Genomic DNA, 20,128 nt, shown 5'->3' with positions numbered 1-20,128 from the left:
ATGATTAGATTGAAATGCTCTTTTTTTTCTAATTAAATTAAGAACCAAAATAAACCAGAGTTGATGCCATCATATAAAGTTTTACATGCTGAAAAAGATCCCTCAACCCCACGAAGAACAATGATGTGAATCAGCCAAAGAAATGCCTCATTTCTTTGAATTGATTGAGGAGAGTGTTCGTATGCTCTTCAATAGTACTGACAAGAGTTCTTTAGTGAGACACGGGTGTTGAGCTTAGCCGGTTTCATGACCACCTTGCACTGCACCCCAATCTCGAACTTGGGCTTCACCAGCTTCCCCAAGACATAAGCCCTCGACTTCACCATGAAGCTGAGGCTCAAGGGAACGGTTGCGACACTCCCTGGGGAGCTTGCCAGGCTTGGCCCTCCTCCATATAATGGCACCTTTTTCCCCAGCACCACCACCTCAACATTTCTCTGGCTCTTCCTTGACTGGTAGAAGTTGTTCATCTGCAGCAGTGTCAGTGTGAGAAGATCTTTCATTGAGAGAGAGAGGTGGTTCTTCTTACATCTCCGCCGGCCAAGGTGAGTTGGTCGTAGCTGAGAACGAAAGGCGTTGCGCTAACGTGGACGCCGAAGAAAGTCCCGGTGTTGCGGAAGGAGAACCTGACGGTGGAGTTCAGCGTGGCCATGTCGGTCGGCACGAGCGACGCATCTGTGCCGGCTTGGATGATGAAGTTCTCGAATCTGATGCTCTGTCAAAGGAATCGAACAAGAGACTCACAACTCATGCAAGTCCTGCAATTGTGGTCTACGAGAGGATCGGCAACTACACCTTCATGGTGATCTCAGGCTTCTGAGATCGGCTTGCACCCCAAAGGATGAGAGCAAAGAAGGAGAAGAGGATGACAAACCCAAGGAGGAAGGCCAGATAGTAACACCTCCGGGGTAGCCCCTTCTCCTCCCGCTCATCCTCGAGGAGGCCTTCTTCCTCGATGGTGGCGCACTCCTTCCACGCCTAGTCGCTTTTACTGCGGCCTCCCTTTCTGTCATCGTGGGATGACATCTTCCTGGGTCCGCCGCCGGGCTTGATGCCCCCCGAGAAGCGGCTGGAGGAGGAGTCCCGGGACTGCGGGCCGACCGACGAGTGGGAGTGCCGCGGCGAAGCCATCGGGCTGAGGACCGGCGTAGAGTGGAAGGATGTCGTCGCCGTGGTCTTCTCGCCATCGTGGGAGTCCCTCGACGGGCTCTGCACGTAGTACACCTGCCTTCTCGGCGATCTAGGCGGTGATGACGCCGCTAAGCTCGTCACCTCTGAGTCTGCCTTGGCATGCATCTCTCTCTCTCTCTCTCTGTTTCTACTCGAGCGATATATATTAACAGCACCTACTCATGACATTATTTCCCGGTTGATTTGTCTTCGTTCTACTGATGCGGATGAGGGAAGGCTTGGAAAAGGAAGAAGAAATGAGCAGGGAAGTGGGCTTGTGTTGCAGTGGTCGCAGATGGGAGCAGCAGAAAGCATCTTTGCTTTTGGGAATGGTTTAGATTTGGACGAGTCCCACGTTATGAACAGCAATACACCCATGTGAGGTGATTCGTTTTGACAGATCCTTCATAAGCTGGATGGCTATGATCCCTCTCCATGTGAGTACTCAACGAGTGTGACTTGGAGTCGGATTCACCATTCGTCTTCTTCAGCTGCATTAATCCAAAGTTGAAGGCGTCAAAGGAATAATTGTTTAACATTCATTTCGGTTTGTTCCTGCCAAAAACAGCTTGTAAGTAAAATTGCTCAAAAACAGAACCTCATTTCAAGGATTTTCTTGTGCTAAGATGACTTGCAAGAGGAATTTCCAGGAAACAAGAAAAATAATTCAGTACAAAACATGCATTTATCATAAACACTTCACCAATCAGACTATTTTTATTTAATCAACCAACTAGAAAAAGTAAGTGGGATTGGGCGTATTATGCAATGCAGAGTAATCTCTGATAAGTTTACTTAAAAGAAATAATTCTATGCAACTAAAATTGAATAAGAGCAATGTAAAAACACATACAACAAATAATATCCTTGCAAAATATATAATTTGGCTTCAGAAAAGTTATATTTTTCCACAATAATCAGCTAGAAACACAACTTTGTCAGAAGCATCAAAAACTAGTAGCATATACATTTGCAACACTCACCTTAACAAAAATGTAAAATCTTTACTGCAGCTGAAACTTTAGCATTTCTCCAACAGGTCATATTCAACTGGGACATCTCATAACATAGGAAGGAGTGAGCTTTGACACAGCACAACTTTGGAGCTTCTGCTCTGCTGAAAAGCTTAATCAAGAAGAGGAACTATAGAGAGAACATACCAGGGGGAGATTGTGGTGACCCACTCTCAAGCAGGACACTCCGACTACAGTAGGATCTTGAAGTACTCGAAGATGATTGTAAACATCTTACATCACCACTATAAGGAATCACCTCGTTTCTATGTATTCTCGCTTCGCTACTCCTTCCCCCGACATAACCATCACCTTCTTCATTTTCAGAAAAGCCGTTTTGTACTGGATCCAAATGCTCAGAGAACACCCTGAGTACTTGCTTGATTGATGGCCTTGCTCGCCCTTCTTTATGGGTGCACCATTTTATCAGCTCTACCACCATATGCAGCTGCTCAAAGTCAAATGAGTCCCCAGTAGCAGGGTCTACCAATTCAGGTAACCTTGAATCTGTTGCCAAGAATTTCTGAGACCATTCTACCAGATTCCTGTTCTCATGTATCGCTCTCCTCCCAGACACCAGCTCCAGTAGTAAAACACCATAGCTGTATATATCACTCTTCTCCGTCAACTCTTGAGTCACCACATATTCAGGATCCATGTACCCTGCATATTAATGATTCAATTATTTTCTCTAACAGAAAACAATTTGAATTTATATTTAATCTGTCGAGCAAGAAATTAGTGAGCAGTTTTGAGTTAAATGCAACAATTGCTATTTGTAGTTCAAGCTAGGCACTAAATTTAGACAATTGGTGGATAAGCAAGCAAATGAACTGTTTGGCTACATGCATTTGTAATGCTGTAATTCCAAATGCAGGAATTACAATGAGCATTGACATGTTCCAATGAGCAATTGGATAGGCAATTTGGTTACCTGTCATGTTACATAAATGATTTCTGTAATATTTGATGCTGCAAGGAGACCGAGTATCTGAACATTAAAGAATACACTATATAGCAGAAAAAGCTTAGAGAGAGAAAAAAAACTCCAGTACAATAACAACTCATTACCGTACAGAAATTATTATTCAACAACTAGAAAGACCAGAGCTATGAAGTAGTTATATTAATCATCTGATCATTTTGTTTGTAGTTTGCCATGGCTCGTATATTTAGTGTCTCCAAAGTAGATGACTTGATCACAGTAATTTGCTTGTATTAGTCTAATCCAAAATTTGAATTCAACCCTGCTAGGTAGATAACACTCCATAACAGCCAGGTATGGGGTTTTAGCAAAATGGTTTGAGCAATTATGATAGGGCTCAAAGATACATGCCTGGAGTCCCACGGATATCTGTATTTACTGGCTCAAAGCTGATTGCATCACTTCTTGAAGCATGCGCAAGGCCAAAGTCAGCTACCTATATACAAACAGTGCCATGATCCACCAAATCTAGAAGTAAAATACAGAATCAAAATGATGATAACTTACTTTGGCAACAAATTTTTCATCCAAAAGGATATTACTTGATTTTATGTCTCTGTGGCAGAGGGGAGGATCACAATAAAAATGAAGATATTCCTGCAGTTTAAAAAGATTGACGACTCTTTCAGCAAAAGCACATTAGAAGAATTATTATTTTAACAACCAGGATAGCATACAGCCTAACCAGCAACAGGTTTCAGTTGCTGCATAAGATTTCACAAAGCATCCAGGACCAGTAACAAAACCACTACAATCAACAAAAAAGGAAATAAAACAAGAACTAGAATCTAAAATTTCAGCGCTCCCTGACTGCTGGTGGCCCTCTGCCAAAGAACTTCACAATAATTATGAATGGTTTACATCATACTGAATAGTTTGTAAATCGCTTCCAATGACAAGTTCAATCAGTTCTTCTGGCTGCTATGGCGTACAGCCTAATCCATGGCAAGGTTTTAGTCAGTGCATTAGTGTTGGTGATAGAATTAAATAGCAATTACAAAGCCAAAACTTGAATTGAAGAGAGAAATAGAGAAGCACAAGTATTATTTTGAAGTACTTCCTTGCAGCTGCTTGCAGCCTTCTGCCTAAAGACATGTAAACTTTTCTTTAGCAAATAACTCATTAGAAAGGGATCGGGTGATGTGATGAGTGCAAGAAGCATAAAACATCTGTTAGTAGCAGAATAAGTGGAGTAATAGCTACTGCATGAAAATTGACCTCTCCAACAAAGCTCCAGAGTTAGACATCAGTAGAAGATGAGACTGAAGAAGTTCAAAGAGATTCTCGGAGTTCATTCCCAGAAAAAAAAAAAAGTGTTCATTTGATTTCTTACTGGAGCAACAATTAAAGGCCATAGACAATCTCCTTCAGTTGCAGATGGCATATGCTACAATTGAGAAGTTGTTCTAAATATAGGGCAACAAGAGATGGCAGATCAAGAATGCATATCTGTACAACAACAAAAACATGCTACAGGTGCCATCACTTAGGCTTGAGTTAAAGAAGGATTGGGAGCTCCAAAGAAGTTAGCATAGAAATTCCACATGGCAGACTTCAAGCTTTGATAAGCAAGTGCACATGCCATAAACTACAATTGAAAAGCTGTTCCAAATGTAGAGTAACAAGAAATGGCAGGTCAAGTATGCATATTTGTAGAACAAACATATGCTATGGGTGCCATAATCTAGGTTTTGAATTATTAGAAGAATTGAAGTTCCAAAAAGAATACAGAAGAAATTCCACATGGAAGATTTCAAACTTCGATAAGCAAGACTCAAAAATCCAGTGAAGACATCCTAACGTTTCCTTTGTTATGCCAATATTAACTAATTACCAGAGCATTGGCCACATCTATTGCAATTTGCAACCTTGTCCTCCAACTTAATCTTTTTCTTCCTGATGCTGCATCAGCAATAAGTATGAGACTATGAGTGAAAAAACAACTCAACGTGTAACTCAAGTACAGGAAGCAACAAAGTTCGAGGGTTTACAATGAAGATGATCCTTGAGGCTTCCATTCTCCATATATTCATACACCAAAAACCTAAAACAAGGAAAAGGTATTACAGGTTCAGGTTTGATCTGAACAAATTTACAAAATCAAATTTTGTACCTCTCATTTCTCTCAGCACAAAAGCCCTTGAGAGCAACAAGATGGCGATGATGGAGTCTTGCGAGAAGCTCTATTTCCCGGCAGAATTCTTCCTCACCTTGCTTTGAAACTTTGTCCATTCGCTTTACAGCAGCTATAGGGCCATCAACAAATTGGGCCTTGTAGACAGTTCCAAATCCACCTTTACCTATGACAGTGCTAAAATTCTCTGTTGCCTTCTTCATTTCCTTATAGGCAAATCTTCGGAACATAGCTGATGGACCTAAAAGAGTTTCTCTAAGACGTATTGGTGTGAAACTTCAAACCCAACTAGTTATGTTGTGACTAGAGAAGCCCATAGTTAATTTAACAAGAGAATGAAGCTGACATTAACTTGAATTGTATCACTCATCGAGTTTGTAGCCCATCAACCTTCTTCACAGGAAAACCCAACGATCAACAAGAGTTTCACATAAAGTATCTTATAAAATTTACCAACTGAAGCAATTATCAGGATTTAAGTTTGCTACCATAGTTAGAAATTGGGAAGCATGAAAAATGTTGTTTGATTCCCAAAACCATTTCTCCTATTTCATTATTCTCAGTAATACTAGATGGTATTTTCACTTCAGTTAAACAAACTTTAAGCCTCCAATGTCTTTATAAGCATAATGAACTGAAACATAAAACAGATGTATATGAGTATAGATAAGTGATAGAACCTTCTTGACACCTCCGGACTTGATTAGGTGGGAAAGCATTCCATGAGTTCTCTGTGGGAACATTTGCATTCTTGAGTTCTCTGCTTTTTTTACGTATAAGCAGTATCAGAACCAGAAGTAAGAGAACTGTCAGGCCTATGACCCCAACACCAATTCCTGGAACCAGAGTAAGGTGGTAGGTGTGACGAATTTTGTTCATAGGAGAAGCATTTAGTTGTTGCCTTGGAGCTCGAGCAGAAATAGAACTTGGAGAAGATGTAAATTTTGGAGAAGATGTAGGAGCAAGTGATCCAGACGGTGACACTGAAACAGTCAACAAATCATAATTACTTAGGAGGAATATTTTAAAGCAAGAATATATAGGTAAGTAAAAAATCAGACTAAACAGAAAATTAGTTAAAATGCAAATCTGAGCCAGTAGTTGCTGACTATCATTAATTGATAATGAATTAATGATACATTAGTATCAGAAAAAACAGTGTTCTCATGCTACCAATAAGATTGGATCGAGCAATAACACTCAAAATGCTTCAAAAGCAGTACGAAGTTTTTCCCTATAATGGTTTCTCTTAAAGGGGGCACAAGAAGTTTGTTGCATTATTTCTAGTTATCTGATTTAGGATGTTTGTAAATCATCATAATTCCTATGCCAGAGTCGGGCATCTCATTAGAATATCTCTTATATTGATGTTCTGTAGTGGCGACTTTGAAAAAAGTATACCCTCAGCCATAAAATTCCTACTAAGGCTGTAATAGATATCAGCCTGCAAAATCTCAGGTTGCCATTTTTATTTTTCCCAATTTTTCTACATAGCATATACCCTTCTTATCAGTTGAACCACCCAAGGACCATGCAGTTGCCATTACTAGCATATCCAACTTTCGCCATACTGTCCCTTGCTCTTACAACTATAAACCGTATAATATTTCTCACAGTTAATTTCAAGGGCTATTACCGATACATTTGTATGTTCTAATTGTTTATTCACCTAAATAGTTGTACCATGCAATTGCCTACTAAAACTAGAGCTTTGCAAATGTTTCTGGTAGCACTTAAATTTTGTTTTATATTTGAGAGTGTTAGTTGATCACATACTGAGGAAAGACACCTCCAGATCACTAGCTTTGATCTGACAGATGTCTTTGTCAATAGTTTTATTCCACAATTGCAATATATAACCAAATGGTGGGAAAGGCTTGTCAAAACAATCCTACATTTCAGAGTTTCTATGATTTAGTAGTAAAACCCACCTCAACACACTTGTAAATTTTCAACGAGTTTGCTGAATTCTTAAGAAACCATAATGCATAAATGGCATTCAGGAACATATATGAACAATTAACCTTGGAAAGATATATGCAACTAAATCTCAAATTTATCAAACCTGGAAAAATACTAAGCCCTTGAACACCAAAGAAGCAAGCGGCCATATCAACAGCAGAAAAGTTGCCACCTTGGTTTGCAAGTGTCACAAAAACTGCATCACGACAGACACTTAATGTGATATTATCATCTGTTGCTATGAGGTGGTGAAGATATATGATGCCAGAGTTTAGGCACCTCTTGCAACTATTATCTAATGAAAGGGGAACATTACAAGTTTCAATAACATCACTAAAATTGGGAGATTGCATCATTTCCAACACAGTTGCTCTACCCTGGCACTGATAAGAAACTCGAATTTTTGGCCCCAGACCACAAAAAACAGAGGCACTAGCTGGAATGCCATATAAGCTTAAGGTTTCCGGAATGGAACTAAGGCAGCCTTCAGTGACTGCTGGTGGAACACCCAGTCTGCCAGTTGCATTTGCAAATTGAGCAATAGAAATTGCAACAATGGCATTAAGATAACGGCAGCATTTTCCTCGCTCATTTTGATTTGCACAAGCAGATGATGCTAAACTGATGTTCGACCAACTAAAGTCCAGGGGGCAATCTGCGTGATAAAAATGATCGATCATTTTAGATAAACAGAATCTATAACAGCGAAGAAGAACTTGGGAAAATAGTAGGACCACTTGGTAAATTCAAGCAAACAGCAACTTTATATCTCTATGAAAGAACAACTACTAAACAGTTTTAGATGAGTGGAGAACTGTATAAGGAAACACTAATTTTCGTGTTGACCCATGTAGTTTAACCCTTCTAATTCTTTTTATTCTAATTTTATAGTTCTTTGAGCTTTAATTACTTGATTATTTTTATCTCATTATCCACTTTTCTGTGGTCCATCACAGTGTAGCTTGCTCACTATTAATTACTGACCATTTGACCTTTTACACCATCCAACATAAGCATTCTACAAATAAGCCATATTTGGACTCAGCTGTGTGTCCATATGAAGATAACATTATTTCACAATATACACATATTTGAACATGACAAAAGGCACAAAGTTTGTAGTATCAAGAAATTTGAGATGCAGATATGGACCAGGCAAGAGGGGTGGCTCATGAAAAGAAGCCACTAATAAATATGTCTTTTGAAATAAAGTTTTAGTGAACTTTAGCATCTCAAATATTTGAGAACAATTAGTTAAGAAGATCATGTATAAAACTAAATTTATATGCAACTGGTAAAAGGTTAGACATTATATTTGAAATATTGCTTTATGACATAAAATCTACTTATTTGAATTTTTGTCCCCTTTAATCTTAAGTCACATAGATTAACATGAACAATATCTATTCCCAGCCTGCGAAAAATTTATTGATAACCGGTTGCTCCTCTATAATTCATCACACTAAACATTTTCTTTTATGCAAAGAGTAAGTAATGAATACGGGATTCGAGCCCACGACCTTTAAATAAACTATTAAGTTCTTTACCAGCCAAGCTAACTGACACTTCCACTGAAGATTTGAGTCATAAAAACAACTTTTTTTCTTACAGGGATAAGGTTTTGTATATTGGGTCTCCTAGAACCTAATTAGCAAGAGCCCATGCACCAAACTGCAATTTTAGTAGATCCAACGATATTGTCCTTTTCCATTAAATATGATATGTAGGTTACAAAATGACATGATCCATAAACAACAAGCGCTTCAGAGTATATGGAATTTGCATTGCCTCTTAACATTTTAGTCTTGGTTGCAAAAATTTGTTGGTTTCGTAAGGGAAGCTATAGTCTTTTGTACAATTACCAATCAGATAACCAAGGACAACCTAGTAAAGGTAATGTGTGGTTACTGTAAACCTGATTTATACCATGCATACAAATCACAGTCAGCTACTATTATAGGATCACTAAGGTTCTTCGATGTAGTTTTCTCATCCAAGATCCGCATATACCCACTTAAAATCTTTACCTTGACCCTCACTAAGTCATTGCTCCAAGTGATCTGCGGTGAACTATTCAACTCCAGTATTTAATCCTGGTCCAACTATGGAGACGAAAATTGGCATGACCTGCTTTAATTTCTCTTGATAACTACTGATCGCCACTCTAGAGACAATTAAAGCAAAGAATGCATGCTTGTCAGGGTAAAAGAACTCCTAAAGCAACAACTCAACTAAAGCTGGAAACTTTGATCAATCCACAAAAGAAAGAGAAGCACCACCTTAGTCGTTCTTCGCCTTTCTCACAACAAAAGGTTCACACATTACCACAGAATAAGAAGCAAACAAAACCAAAAAGCTCCGTGGGTAATGAGCTATGGAATGCAGCATCATTGTCGACGACGGAGACAAAACCAAGAGAAAGCAGCCAAACATCATTAATACGGATCCATTTCCCATTCGAAACAAAAGAGGAATGAAACAAATGAAAACTAGGCCTTTGGCGGCCAAGCCGCATCAAAAATGGGAGAAGGAAGCGAGGAGAACTCACCCCCCGCGATCGCCCTCGATCTGCTGCGGGATCCGAGGGAAGCCAATGCCAGGAACAGGACCAGAACATAGGCGGCCGGCATGGGAAACGGAGCGAGAGAAGGAGAGGAAAGCGAGCCGAGAGCGGACTGCGGCGTCCGAGTGTGGTATGGTATGCTCACCTCCTCTCCTTTATTGGCCGCGAACCCTGAGAGCAGTCCGGGTCTGGTCACCGTCGGTGAGCCAGAGGACGCCATCCGGTTTGTTTGAGCAAAATAATCAAACCCCCCGACGTGGACCCGCGAGGTTCAGAAACGGCCGATCGGGTGCGCTGCAATGAATAGGAAACAGTTATTTTAGATGACGTGTGAGTATACTATTGACAGAACAAGTGGGTCCACTGTTTCTGGTTCATGGATATGCAACTGTGGAGAAAAGATAGAATGAGATGGTGAAAAGGGACTGACACGGATGGCACGGGCGAAGCATAAAGAAGGCAGAGCGGGGAAAAGGAATGCGAATGGCTTCGGAGGCGGTCTCGGCTTTGTTTAGGCTTTTGAAAAGGAGAGTTCGCACGAGCCAAAAGAGTCGGTCCTTCCAACGTAAAATAAAATAAAATTCGATCTTTTTTATTTACAAAAAGATTTTAAAATAAGGATGAATTCTTTAAAAAAATTATATTTTAAGATTTTTCTGCAGAGAGTCTACTTTGAAATTTTTAAAAATAATATCCCTAATTAATAAAAAAAATATTTTATCTTTTTTCATCGGAGTTGTCATCGCCTAACTCTTGACAATGATTTATCATTGTAGGCTCGTAGCCCCACTTTGTCATGTGGGGTTGCCCATGTAATCCTGAGAGTTATTCATTTTTTTCTTAAAAATTCTCGTACGAAGATTAATCGTCTTTTCTTACTATACACGATGATATTTCTATCAACTTCAGATATTATCAGCGTAGACTATTTAGTTTTAGTTAGAATAATAATAAAAATGATGATGGATCGAATAGGTTGAATAGAATGATCATTTTAAAAGAAAAGAATATTGTTTCAAAAATTTTCAAAGTAAAAGTGCTTTATCAAAAAATTTGAAAAGTACATATATTTTTTTCAGGAATTCACGCTGGAAAATATGATAATTTATTTTAATTAGAATTTTTCATGGAACAAAAATGAGAACATGTGCAGCTAAAGTAGAGATTACTTTGGGCAGTGGGGTAGCGCCATAAAGTTGCTTTTTGTGAGCGTTGGTGGATGGTCAGCCTTGACGCAATGGCCTTACTCATTAGCTCCTATGATGAATGTGGCAGAAGGAAGCAGATCCGATTGATTTGACTATTTTATTTTCTTGGACAAGCTTTAAAAAGATGAGCTTTTGATTCTTTGGTCGGAATATTAAGATGGGTGCAGGCTAACATTTACATCCATAATACTATTAACACTTGTAATATAATTCTGCATATATGTCCCTCAAATTATCAAAAGGGATATGGAGAAAAATGATAAATGTCTTCTTATGATTCGTGTCATCTAAACTTACAGCAGCCACAAGGATACGGTGAACCTGCAATACGAACATGATGACTAATCTCTTATGAGATCAAGAGTTAGGTTGGTGAAGTATTATCGTTGTTTCGGATATGAAATCACATGAGATAAGAAGGTATGAGATCAATATTGATGCATCATACTTACCATGTGTCACAGTACGTTCGGAAAGCAACCGAGACAGTATGATGCCAATTTAGGAGAGTTGTGATGGTGATGATAGTGTGAAGGAATTGATTCCCACTTAGGTGGCGTCAATTATGATAGTTACATGTCAATATCTCATTAGTACCTATCAAATATTCTTCTCCTATTAGTTTGAGTTAGATAAATAAATATATAATAATATGAAATATGTAATATTTTTAGTATTATAATATAAATTACAAAACATGAATGCAAATTAGAGCTAAAAAATTATTATAATTGACCAAGATTAACTATAGTTATAGATATAGATCTATCTACGTATAGGGATATATATAGCTTGATTTACCCACAAAACCCCTATAATCAATTTTTTTTACCGAGGAGTCTTTTTTTAGAATTTACTAATTGGCTCCCTAAAAATGACAAGAGGACAATATTTATAGTCCCCTAAGGATTATCACATGGTATTATATGTTTTAATTGTGGTTCTACCCAAATTCAATTACAAAATTCTCAAGTTATTACCAATGAAATATTATTCATATCATATTTGCTTGTTATCTTAGATAATTGATGTAAGTTGGACAAACTTTATGATGTTCTATACATAATGAACTGTGTTGCACAATCAACCTAAAAAATATATCAAGATCAATTTTAAAAAATAAAATATTGATGTGAGTTTCAGAAACTTTATGTTGTCATAGTCATAATGGACTATGGGTATACTCAATTAGAAAATCATGAGTGGATTCTACAATAAAATATAACAAATTTCAGTTATGAGTTCAACTCAACTCACCTCAATTTTTCATTGTCAAAAGAAGATAAAATATAATTTTTTATTTGTTTATTTATTTTAGAGATTTTTATAATTTAATTTAATATATTTTAAAATTTTATTATATTAAATAACATACATAACTCTCAGACATACTCACAACCTGTCATCTGTGCAACACATTTTCATTTGATTCTATAATCAAGTGTAACACAATTAATTTATTGAGCATAACACCATAAAACACACCTAACTCGTCTCAAACTTTTATAATAAAAAGAAAATATAATAGAAACAATTACTTTGTTTTTTTTACTTTTGGTTATTTTAGGTAATTTAAAGTCTGATTTGGGGTTTTGATTCATGTAAGTTGATGGTTAACTAATCCATCACAATGGCCCATTTAAATTGGAGATCACTATTTTGCAACCCTCTTCTTATTATTTATAATCTCATATTAAAAATTTTAAATATTCAAAAGTTATCCTATTATAAACAAATGAATCTGTTCTTAATTTATAACTTAATTATGATAAATCTTTTTACTCCTTATAATATATTTTTTATTTTTTTTATTTTTTCTTTTTCTTTCCTCTTAATCATCGAAAATGACATAAAATGATAAAAAAAGATATAGAACAAAATGAGATGAACTGAATCAAATAGAAAAAGGTGAGAAATAGTTTTTAACATTTATTAAATTGATCTAACGTTTTTAGGGTTATGTATATTACGTAGTAACCTAGAAGGTATTATTTTTTAAGACTTTGAAAATTAGCCGGTAGGATACACTGTTAGGCTGATAGCCCATATTCAGTCCACACCCCCTCTTAACCTAACCCTAATTAAGATTAGGCATATCTTAAGGGCCACGGGATTCCAAAGAGAAGGAGAACAAGGCAGAAAAGGAAGAGAAAGAAAGGGAAGAAGACAAGGACAACGCAGAGAGACTGTTCTCAATCATCTAGCAGTGTTCTCATCTCAGGTTAGATCAAATCTACAGTAGACTCTTGCTGTGATTACTTGGGGAGGTTTTAGATATTATGGGCAGCGACGTGATCCTTGTATCCCAGTTATTTTCTTGTGGTTGTTGCTAGGGTTTAGGGCAAGAGATTGAGATTTGTATATTCATTATTCTCATAGTGGATTATCTTTAGTTTGCCCCGTGGTTTTTACCCTTCACATTGAAGGGGTTTTCCACGTATATCTTGGTGTTCTGTTTGATTGTGTTTCTATTTAATTCCGCTGCGTATTATGGTCTTCTAGTATTTGTTCATATAAAAAAGTTATTCCTCTTTATATCCCCATCAACTAGTATCAGAGCGGGGTTTTGGTGGTTTAATTTTTGTATTTGAACATAGAGGCCAGTAATATTTCTCGCATGATTAGTTTGAATGGAAATAATTGGATGATATGGAAACCAAGAATGAAAGATCTCTTGTATTGCAAAGATTTGTATGGACCTTTGCAGGGGGATAGTGCAAAACCTACAACTATGACAGATGATGAGTGGAAGAGGTTAGATCGAAAAACAATTGGGTTTATTAGACAGTGACTTGATGATAGCGTCTTTCACCATGTTTCTACTGAAATTTCTGTATATTCTCTTTGGAAAAAATTGGAAAGTCTCTATGAAAGAAAAACAACTAGCAACAAAGCTTTTTTGATCAGAAAACTTGTGAACCTAAAATATAGAGAGGGTGCTTCTATTGCTGAGCATTTGAATGAAATGCAGAGTATTACTAACCAGTTATCCTCTATGAAAATGTCTCTTGATAATGAGTTGCATGCATTGTTACTTCTCAGTTCATTACTAGAAAGTTGGGAGACACTGGTGGTTTCCCTTAGTAATTCTACGCCAGATGGTATTGTCACTATGAGTCAAGTAACAAGCAGTTTGTTGAATAAAGAGTTGAGAAGAAAGAGTTCAGCAACATCTCAGAATGATTCACAGGCACTTATCTCAGAGAACAGAGAAAGGTCAAAGTCTAGAAGCAGTTCACGTATGGGTAGGAGCAAGTCAAGATCAAGAAAAGATATTGTTTGCTATAACTGTGGTGAGAAATGACATTACAAGAACCAATGTAAGCAACAAGAAAAAGGGAAACGAAGTGGAGTCTACAGAGTCAAAGGATAATACTACAGCCAACTACAGTGTAGGGTGGTGATTATTTGATTTTGTCTCCTTCTGATGATATTTTTTCTTGTGTGTGTCAGGATCTTGAGTGGGTGATTGACACAGGTGCTTCTTATCATGCTACACCACGGAGGGAGTTTTTTGCTACATACAGGTCTGAAAACTTTGGTGTTGTCAAGATGGGCAACTATGGCACAGCAGACATCATTGGCATGGGTGATATCCATTTAAAGACCAACTTTGGCTGCAAGTTGGTGCTTAAGGATGTGAGGCATGTGATTGACTTGAGGCTGAATTTAATTTCAGCTGGAAGACTAGATGATGAAAACTATGAAAGTAGATTTCACAGAGGACAATGGAAGCTCAGTAAGGGTTCTCTTGTTATAGCTAGTGGAAAGAAATGTCATACTTTGTACAGGTTACAGGCTAAAGCTTATGGTGAGCAATTAAATGCTACAAAGAAAGACTTCAGTATGGAGTTGTGGCATAGGCGATTGGGACACATGAGCGAGAAGGGGCTGCAAGCTCTTTCCAAGAGAGAGATATTGCCAGATCTCAGAGGTATACATCTGAACCCTTGTATTGATTGTTTGGCTGGTAAACAACATAGAGTTTCATTTGCTAGTGTTGCTTTGTCTAGAAAAATACATGCCTTAGACCATGTTTATACAAATGTATGTGGTCCTTTGAGGACAAAAACTCTTGGTGGATCTGTTGATGTTCTTGGTATAAGTGGTGCACTTTATTTTGTCACTTTTATAGATGATTTTTCCAGGAAAGTTTGGGCCTATGCTTTGAAGACCAAAGATCAGGTTATTAATGTCTTCAAAGAGTTTCATGCTAGGGTTAAAAGTGAGACAGAAAGGAAATTGAAATGCATAAGATCAGATAATGGTGGTGAGTATACAGGATTGTTTAATGACTATTGCAGGTCACATGGGATCCAACATGAGATGACAGTTTCTGGTACACCTCAGCATAATGCAATTGCAGAGAGGATGAACCGCACCATCATGAAAAAAATTAGATGTATGCTTTCACAGGCCAAGCTACCCAAAAGGTTTTGGGATGAGGCTTTGAGGACTGCAGTTGATGTGATCAACTTATCACCATGTACAACCCTAGATGGTGATGTTGCCGAGCATGTATAGTCAGAGAAAGATGTTTCCTACAAGCATTTGAGAGTATTTGGTTGTCGCGCATTTGCACATATTCCAGACAATGAGAGGTCCAAGCTGGATGGTAAGTCTAAAGAATGTATTTTTCTTGGTTACTCATATGATCATTTTGGTTACAGACTTTAGGATCCAGAAAAGCAGAAGGTATTCAGAAGCAGAAATGTAGTCTTCTTTGAGGATCAAACCTTTGAAGATTTGAATAAGAAGACACAGGCCAAGACTTCTGCAGAAGGATTAGCAGATTGTGACTCAGTTATTCCTCCAGTATATCATGGTGATGGGGGAGATGTGCAGGAAGATAGTGTAGAGCCTGATGTTAATCTACCTGCAGGACATGTTGAGCAAGAAGAAGTAGGAGAGCAAGTTCCAATAGAACCTCAGTTGAGAATATCTTCTAGACAACATCAACCTTCCAAAATATACTCTACAGATGAGTATGTGATGCTTACTGATGTAGGTGAACCAGAGAGATGGATGCTCTTCAGAAGAACCACACTTATAATTTGGTGCTGCTACCAAATAGAATGAAGGCTTTGAAGAACAAGTGGGTTTTTAGGTTGAAGACTCAAGAATATTGTTCTCAACCAAAGTACAAAGCTAGATTGGTTGTGAAAGGCTCTGGTAAAAAAAAAGGTATTGACTTTGAAGAGATTTTCTCTCCTGTTGTTAAAATGACTTCTATTCGTGTTGCTCTTGGTATTGCTGCTAGCCAGGACTTGGAGGTTGAGCAGTTAGATGTGAAGACAGCTTTCCTTCATGGTGATTTGGAGGAGGAAATTTATATGGAGCAACCAGAAGGCTTCAATGTCAAAGGTAAAGATAATTTTGTCTGCAAGTTGAAGAAGAGCTTGTATGGGCTAAAACAAGCTCCAAGACAGTGGTACAGAAAGTTTGATTCATTTATGATAGAAAATGGATACAAAAGAATGACTTCATATCATTGTGTGTACATTAAATGGTGATTTTATTATTCTCTTACTTTATGTTGATGACATGCTAATTCTTGGGAAAGATATGTCTAAAATTGACAGGTTAAAGAAAGAACTGAGTGAGTCTTTTGCGATGAAGGACATGGGGCCAGCAAAGCAAATACTAGGCATGCAGATTTCCCGTGACAGGAAAAACAAGAAGATTTGGTTGTCACAGGAGAAATACATCGAGAAGGTATTGGAAAAATTCAGTATGAGCAACGCAAAACCAGTTAGTTCTCCTCTTGCATGTCACTTCAAGTTATGCTCAGAACAGAGTCCGTCAAGTGATGAGGAGAAGGAGAAAATGCAAAAGGTTCCTTATGCTTCAGCAGTTGGAAGTTTAATGTATGCAATGGTATGTATGAGGCCGGACATCGCATATGCAGTGGGTGTTACTAGCAGATTTCTTGCAAATCCAGGTAAAGAGCACTGGGCAGTAGTGAAGTGGATTTTTAGATATCTCAGAGGGAGCTCTAAGGTTTGTTTAAGCTTTGGAGGTGGATCACATGTGTTGACAGGTTACACAGATGCAGATATGGCAAGAAATATAGATACAAGAAAGTCTACTTCAGGTTATGTACTTACTTTTGCAGGGGGAGCTGTGTCATGACAATCCAGGTTGCAAAGGTGTATTGCTCTCTCTACCACAAAAGCAGAATATATTGCTGCTACAGAGGTATGCAAAGAAATGTTATGGATGAAAGAATTCTTACAAGAATTTGGGCTGAAACAGAAAAATTATGTGGTGCATTGTGACAGACAGAGTGTCATCCATTTGTGTAAGAACCCAATGTTTCATTCCAAATCAAAGCATATAGATGTCAGATACCACTGGATTCGAAATGTTTTTGAAGAGAAGCAGTTGCAGCTTCAGAAAATTCATACAGATGACAACTGAGCAGACATGTTGACGAAGACCTTACCAAAAGAAAGACAGGAGATATGCCGACAACTGGTCGGCATGGCTTCACATTGAGGAGTCATGGGACAGCCTCCCTTATGGGCTGAAGGGGGAGGTTGTTGGGCTGATAGCCCATATTCAGCCCATGCGGGCTAGGGCAGCCCATAACCCACACCCCCTCTTGACCTAACCCTAATTAAGATTAGGGGGGTGTGGTGGCTACGTTTTAGAAGCATAAAAAGGCTATAAAAAGGCAGCAATGAGGCAGATCTTAAGGGTCATGTGATTCCAAAGAGAAGGAGAACAAGGCAGAAAAGGAAGAGAAAGAAAGGGAAGAAGACAAGGACAACGCAGAGAGATTGTTCTCAATCATCTAGCAGTGTTCTAATCTCAGGTTAGATCAAATCTACAGTAGACTCTTGCTGTGATTACTTGGGGAGGTTTTAGATATTGTGGGCAGTGACGTGATCCTTGTATCCTAGTTATTCTCTTGTGGTTGTTGCTAGGGTTTAGGGCAAGAGATTGAGATTTGTATATTCATTATTCTCATAGTGGATTATCTCTAGTTTACCCCGTGATTTTTACCCTTCACATTGAAGGGGTTTTCCACGTATATCTTGGTGTTCTGTTTGATTGTGTTTCTATTTAATTCCGCTGCATATTATGGTCTTCTAGTATTTATTCATATAAAAATGTTATTCCTCTTTATATCCCCATCATACACAAGTGGTGTAGAGAGCCAACAACAATACTCATTTAAATTTTGACAGCAGGAACACTCCTTAGGTTAAAAAATAAATTAGGTCAATTATATATATATATATATATATATATATATATATATGAAAATTACCATAATGGATATCACACACACGTATATAACTTAATCTAATTTCTTTAAAAAAAATATTTGAAGTACTTTATATTACTGTGATGATAAGGTCAAATCTTATCATTATAAGCATGTTCGAAAAAAGTAAATTCAAAATATTGTTAGGATAAAGAGCGACACTAAAAGGGGGTGAATTAGTGCAGTGATGAAATAGTTAATTTTAAAAACATATTCTTTTTGATTTAATTCGTTTCGAAAATAAATTGAACTTGAAAACTTTCGTAAAAGTGCTAAGAGACGATTAAGGAAGTTTACAGTAATGTAAATTACACAAATAGAAAGACAAACCAGAATTTAGAGTGGTTCGATCAAAATGACTTATATCCACTTTCAGATTTCTTCTCCGTTGAGATCACCGACGTCCACTAATGGCCTTCCTTAAATAGGTGAAGACCAACCACATTTTATGGCTCTTTCTCCTTTTGCCGAACTTAGGAGAAAATAGTTATAAGTTTTACACATATCTTATAATGAACTCTAAACTCTAAGAGGTGGAGGGGAACACTCAACACTTTTCAAGCTTTTTCAATTCTTTTTCATCAAGGGTTCTTTTCTTATTTCTACCCGATTCTTATTGTTCGATGCAAGAATAGTTAGGATATTTATAGGCCCTAAATGGATTTGAATTTGGAGCCAAAAATTTAAATCATCGAGATTTCAGGGTATGGGCGATACCACTGCCTGCAGCTTGACATTGAGCAGTACCACCGCCCAGTCTGGCGTTACCATCGCCTGATAGCCTCGGAGACTGAGTTTTTCAAGTTTTCCAACTCACATGCGGTTCTACCACCAATTCTGGCGATGCCACCGCCTGACCCAACATTTGGATCATTGAATGAGCCTCCCAATGAGCCTAAATCGCTCATAATTTAAGCTCGATTAGCTTCTAATTGAGTTGATATTGTTTTACCCTAATACCAATTTAATTAGACCTAAAACCTACTTCAATCTAGACAATTATTACAAAGCTCATCAAATGTTGTTCGATCATGTCATTGGTTTGACAGTCCGATTCTTCGACGCATCGTCCTCTCTTACGACCTATTACCCAATCGGCTAGTGACCTATGCAACTCCGATTTCCTTAACGTAATTTTCACTCTTCTTGGCCCGATGCCCGAATCTATGACTTGAATCTTTCTGTCGATACGTCGATCGATCCTTCGGCTCGACGTCCAATCTTCTGACATATTTTTCTCCGGCTCAACATGATTCTTCCTGCTTTAATTATCTCTCTATGATCGAAGCTTCATGCGTCACTCAAAATGTAGATCAAATCATAAATATTATCAATTGATTTTATCATCAAAATCTGACATTCAACAAGTATCTGAAGACATTGAATAATTGACTCCGAAAAATAACATCTTTCTATTGTTATCGTTTCCGTGAACCATGCGAGCCGGAGCCTGCGAACTCTCGCTCATCACAGCTCTTCAACTTGCGGATAGAGGCTAGACGTGGGACCCACTCGCTGTAACTTCAATGACGAGGCGGGTAAGTGAGCGACTACCATGGGATCGCGAAACTGGCAAACAAGTGTTTTGAGCTGGGACACGGCCACGTGGCGGGCTTCGGATGGTAAGAACGAGCGTTACTGCGTCCGATATCAGTCGGTTCACACCGCAGGCCGTCGCGGTCTTCTTAGACGCCCGTCAGTCGCACCGTTGTCGCGTTTGACTCGACCTCACCGCAACCCGGTCCGTTCCTACTCCCATATAAGTACCTCGGCTGCCTCTAATAGAAATCCCGTTCCAATCTCACGGCCGCAGAAGCGAA

General features: G+C 38.2%; 1 protein-coding gene and 1 pseudogene across 4 annotated transcripts; both read right to left on the bottom strand.

Annotated features, from left to right (window-relative positions):
• Positions 1-74: 74 nt before the first annotated feature.
• On the bottom strand, positions 75-1,296 carry LOC135615106 (uncharacterized; annotated as a pseudogene).
• A 227-nt stretch (positions 1,297-1,523) lies between these two features.
• On the bottom strand, positions 1,524-9,940 carry LOC103988522 (probable receptor-like protein kinase At1g49730). 4 transcript variants are annotated; one of them, XM_065113169.1, is made up of 11 exons: positions 9,813-9,940; positions 7,368-7,919; positions 5,983-6,285; positions 5,282-5,543; positions 5,160-5,212; positions 5,003-5,070; positions 3,676-3,765; positions 3,520-3,604; positions 2,331-2,846; positions 2,154-2,220; positions 1,524-1,661 (listed from the first exon to the last, which is right to left on the bottom strand). In XM_065113169.1, exons 1-10 carry the CDS (start codon positions 9,892-9,894, stop codon positions 2,192-2,194), a joined length of 2,040 nt encoding a protein of 679 aa, XP_064969241.1. In that variant the 5' UTR covers positions 9,895-9,940; the 3' UTR covers positions 1,524-1,661; positions 2,154-2,191. The 4 variants fall into 4 exon arrangements, with proteins under 4 accessions (XP_064969241.1, XP_064969244.1, XP_064969242.1 ...); XM_065113172.1 differs by having other exon boundaries at positions 5,282-5,534; XM_065113170.1 differs by having other exon boundaries at positions 1,589-1,725.
• Positions 9,941-20,128: the final 10,188 nt, after the last annotated feature.

Source organism: Musa acuminata, chromosome BXJ2-6 (assembly GCF_036884655.1).
Source record: "Musa acuminata AAA Group cultivar baxijiao chromosome BXJ2-6, Cavendish_Baxijiao_AAA, whole genome shotgun sequence".
In the NCBI taxonomy this organism is placed as follows: Eukaryota; Viridiplantae; Streptophyta; class Magnoliopsida; order Zingiberales; family Musaceae; genus Musa; species Musa acuminata.
This window is presented reverse-complemented; position numbering and strand designations above follow the sequence as displayed.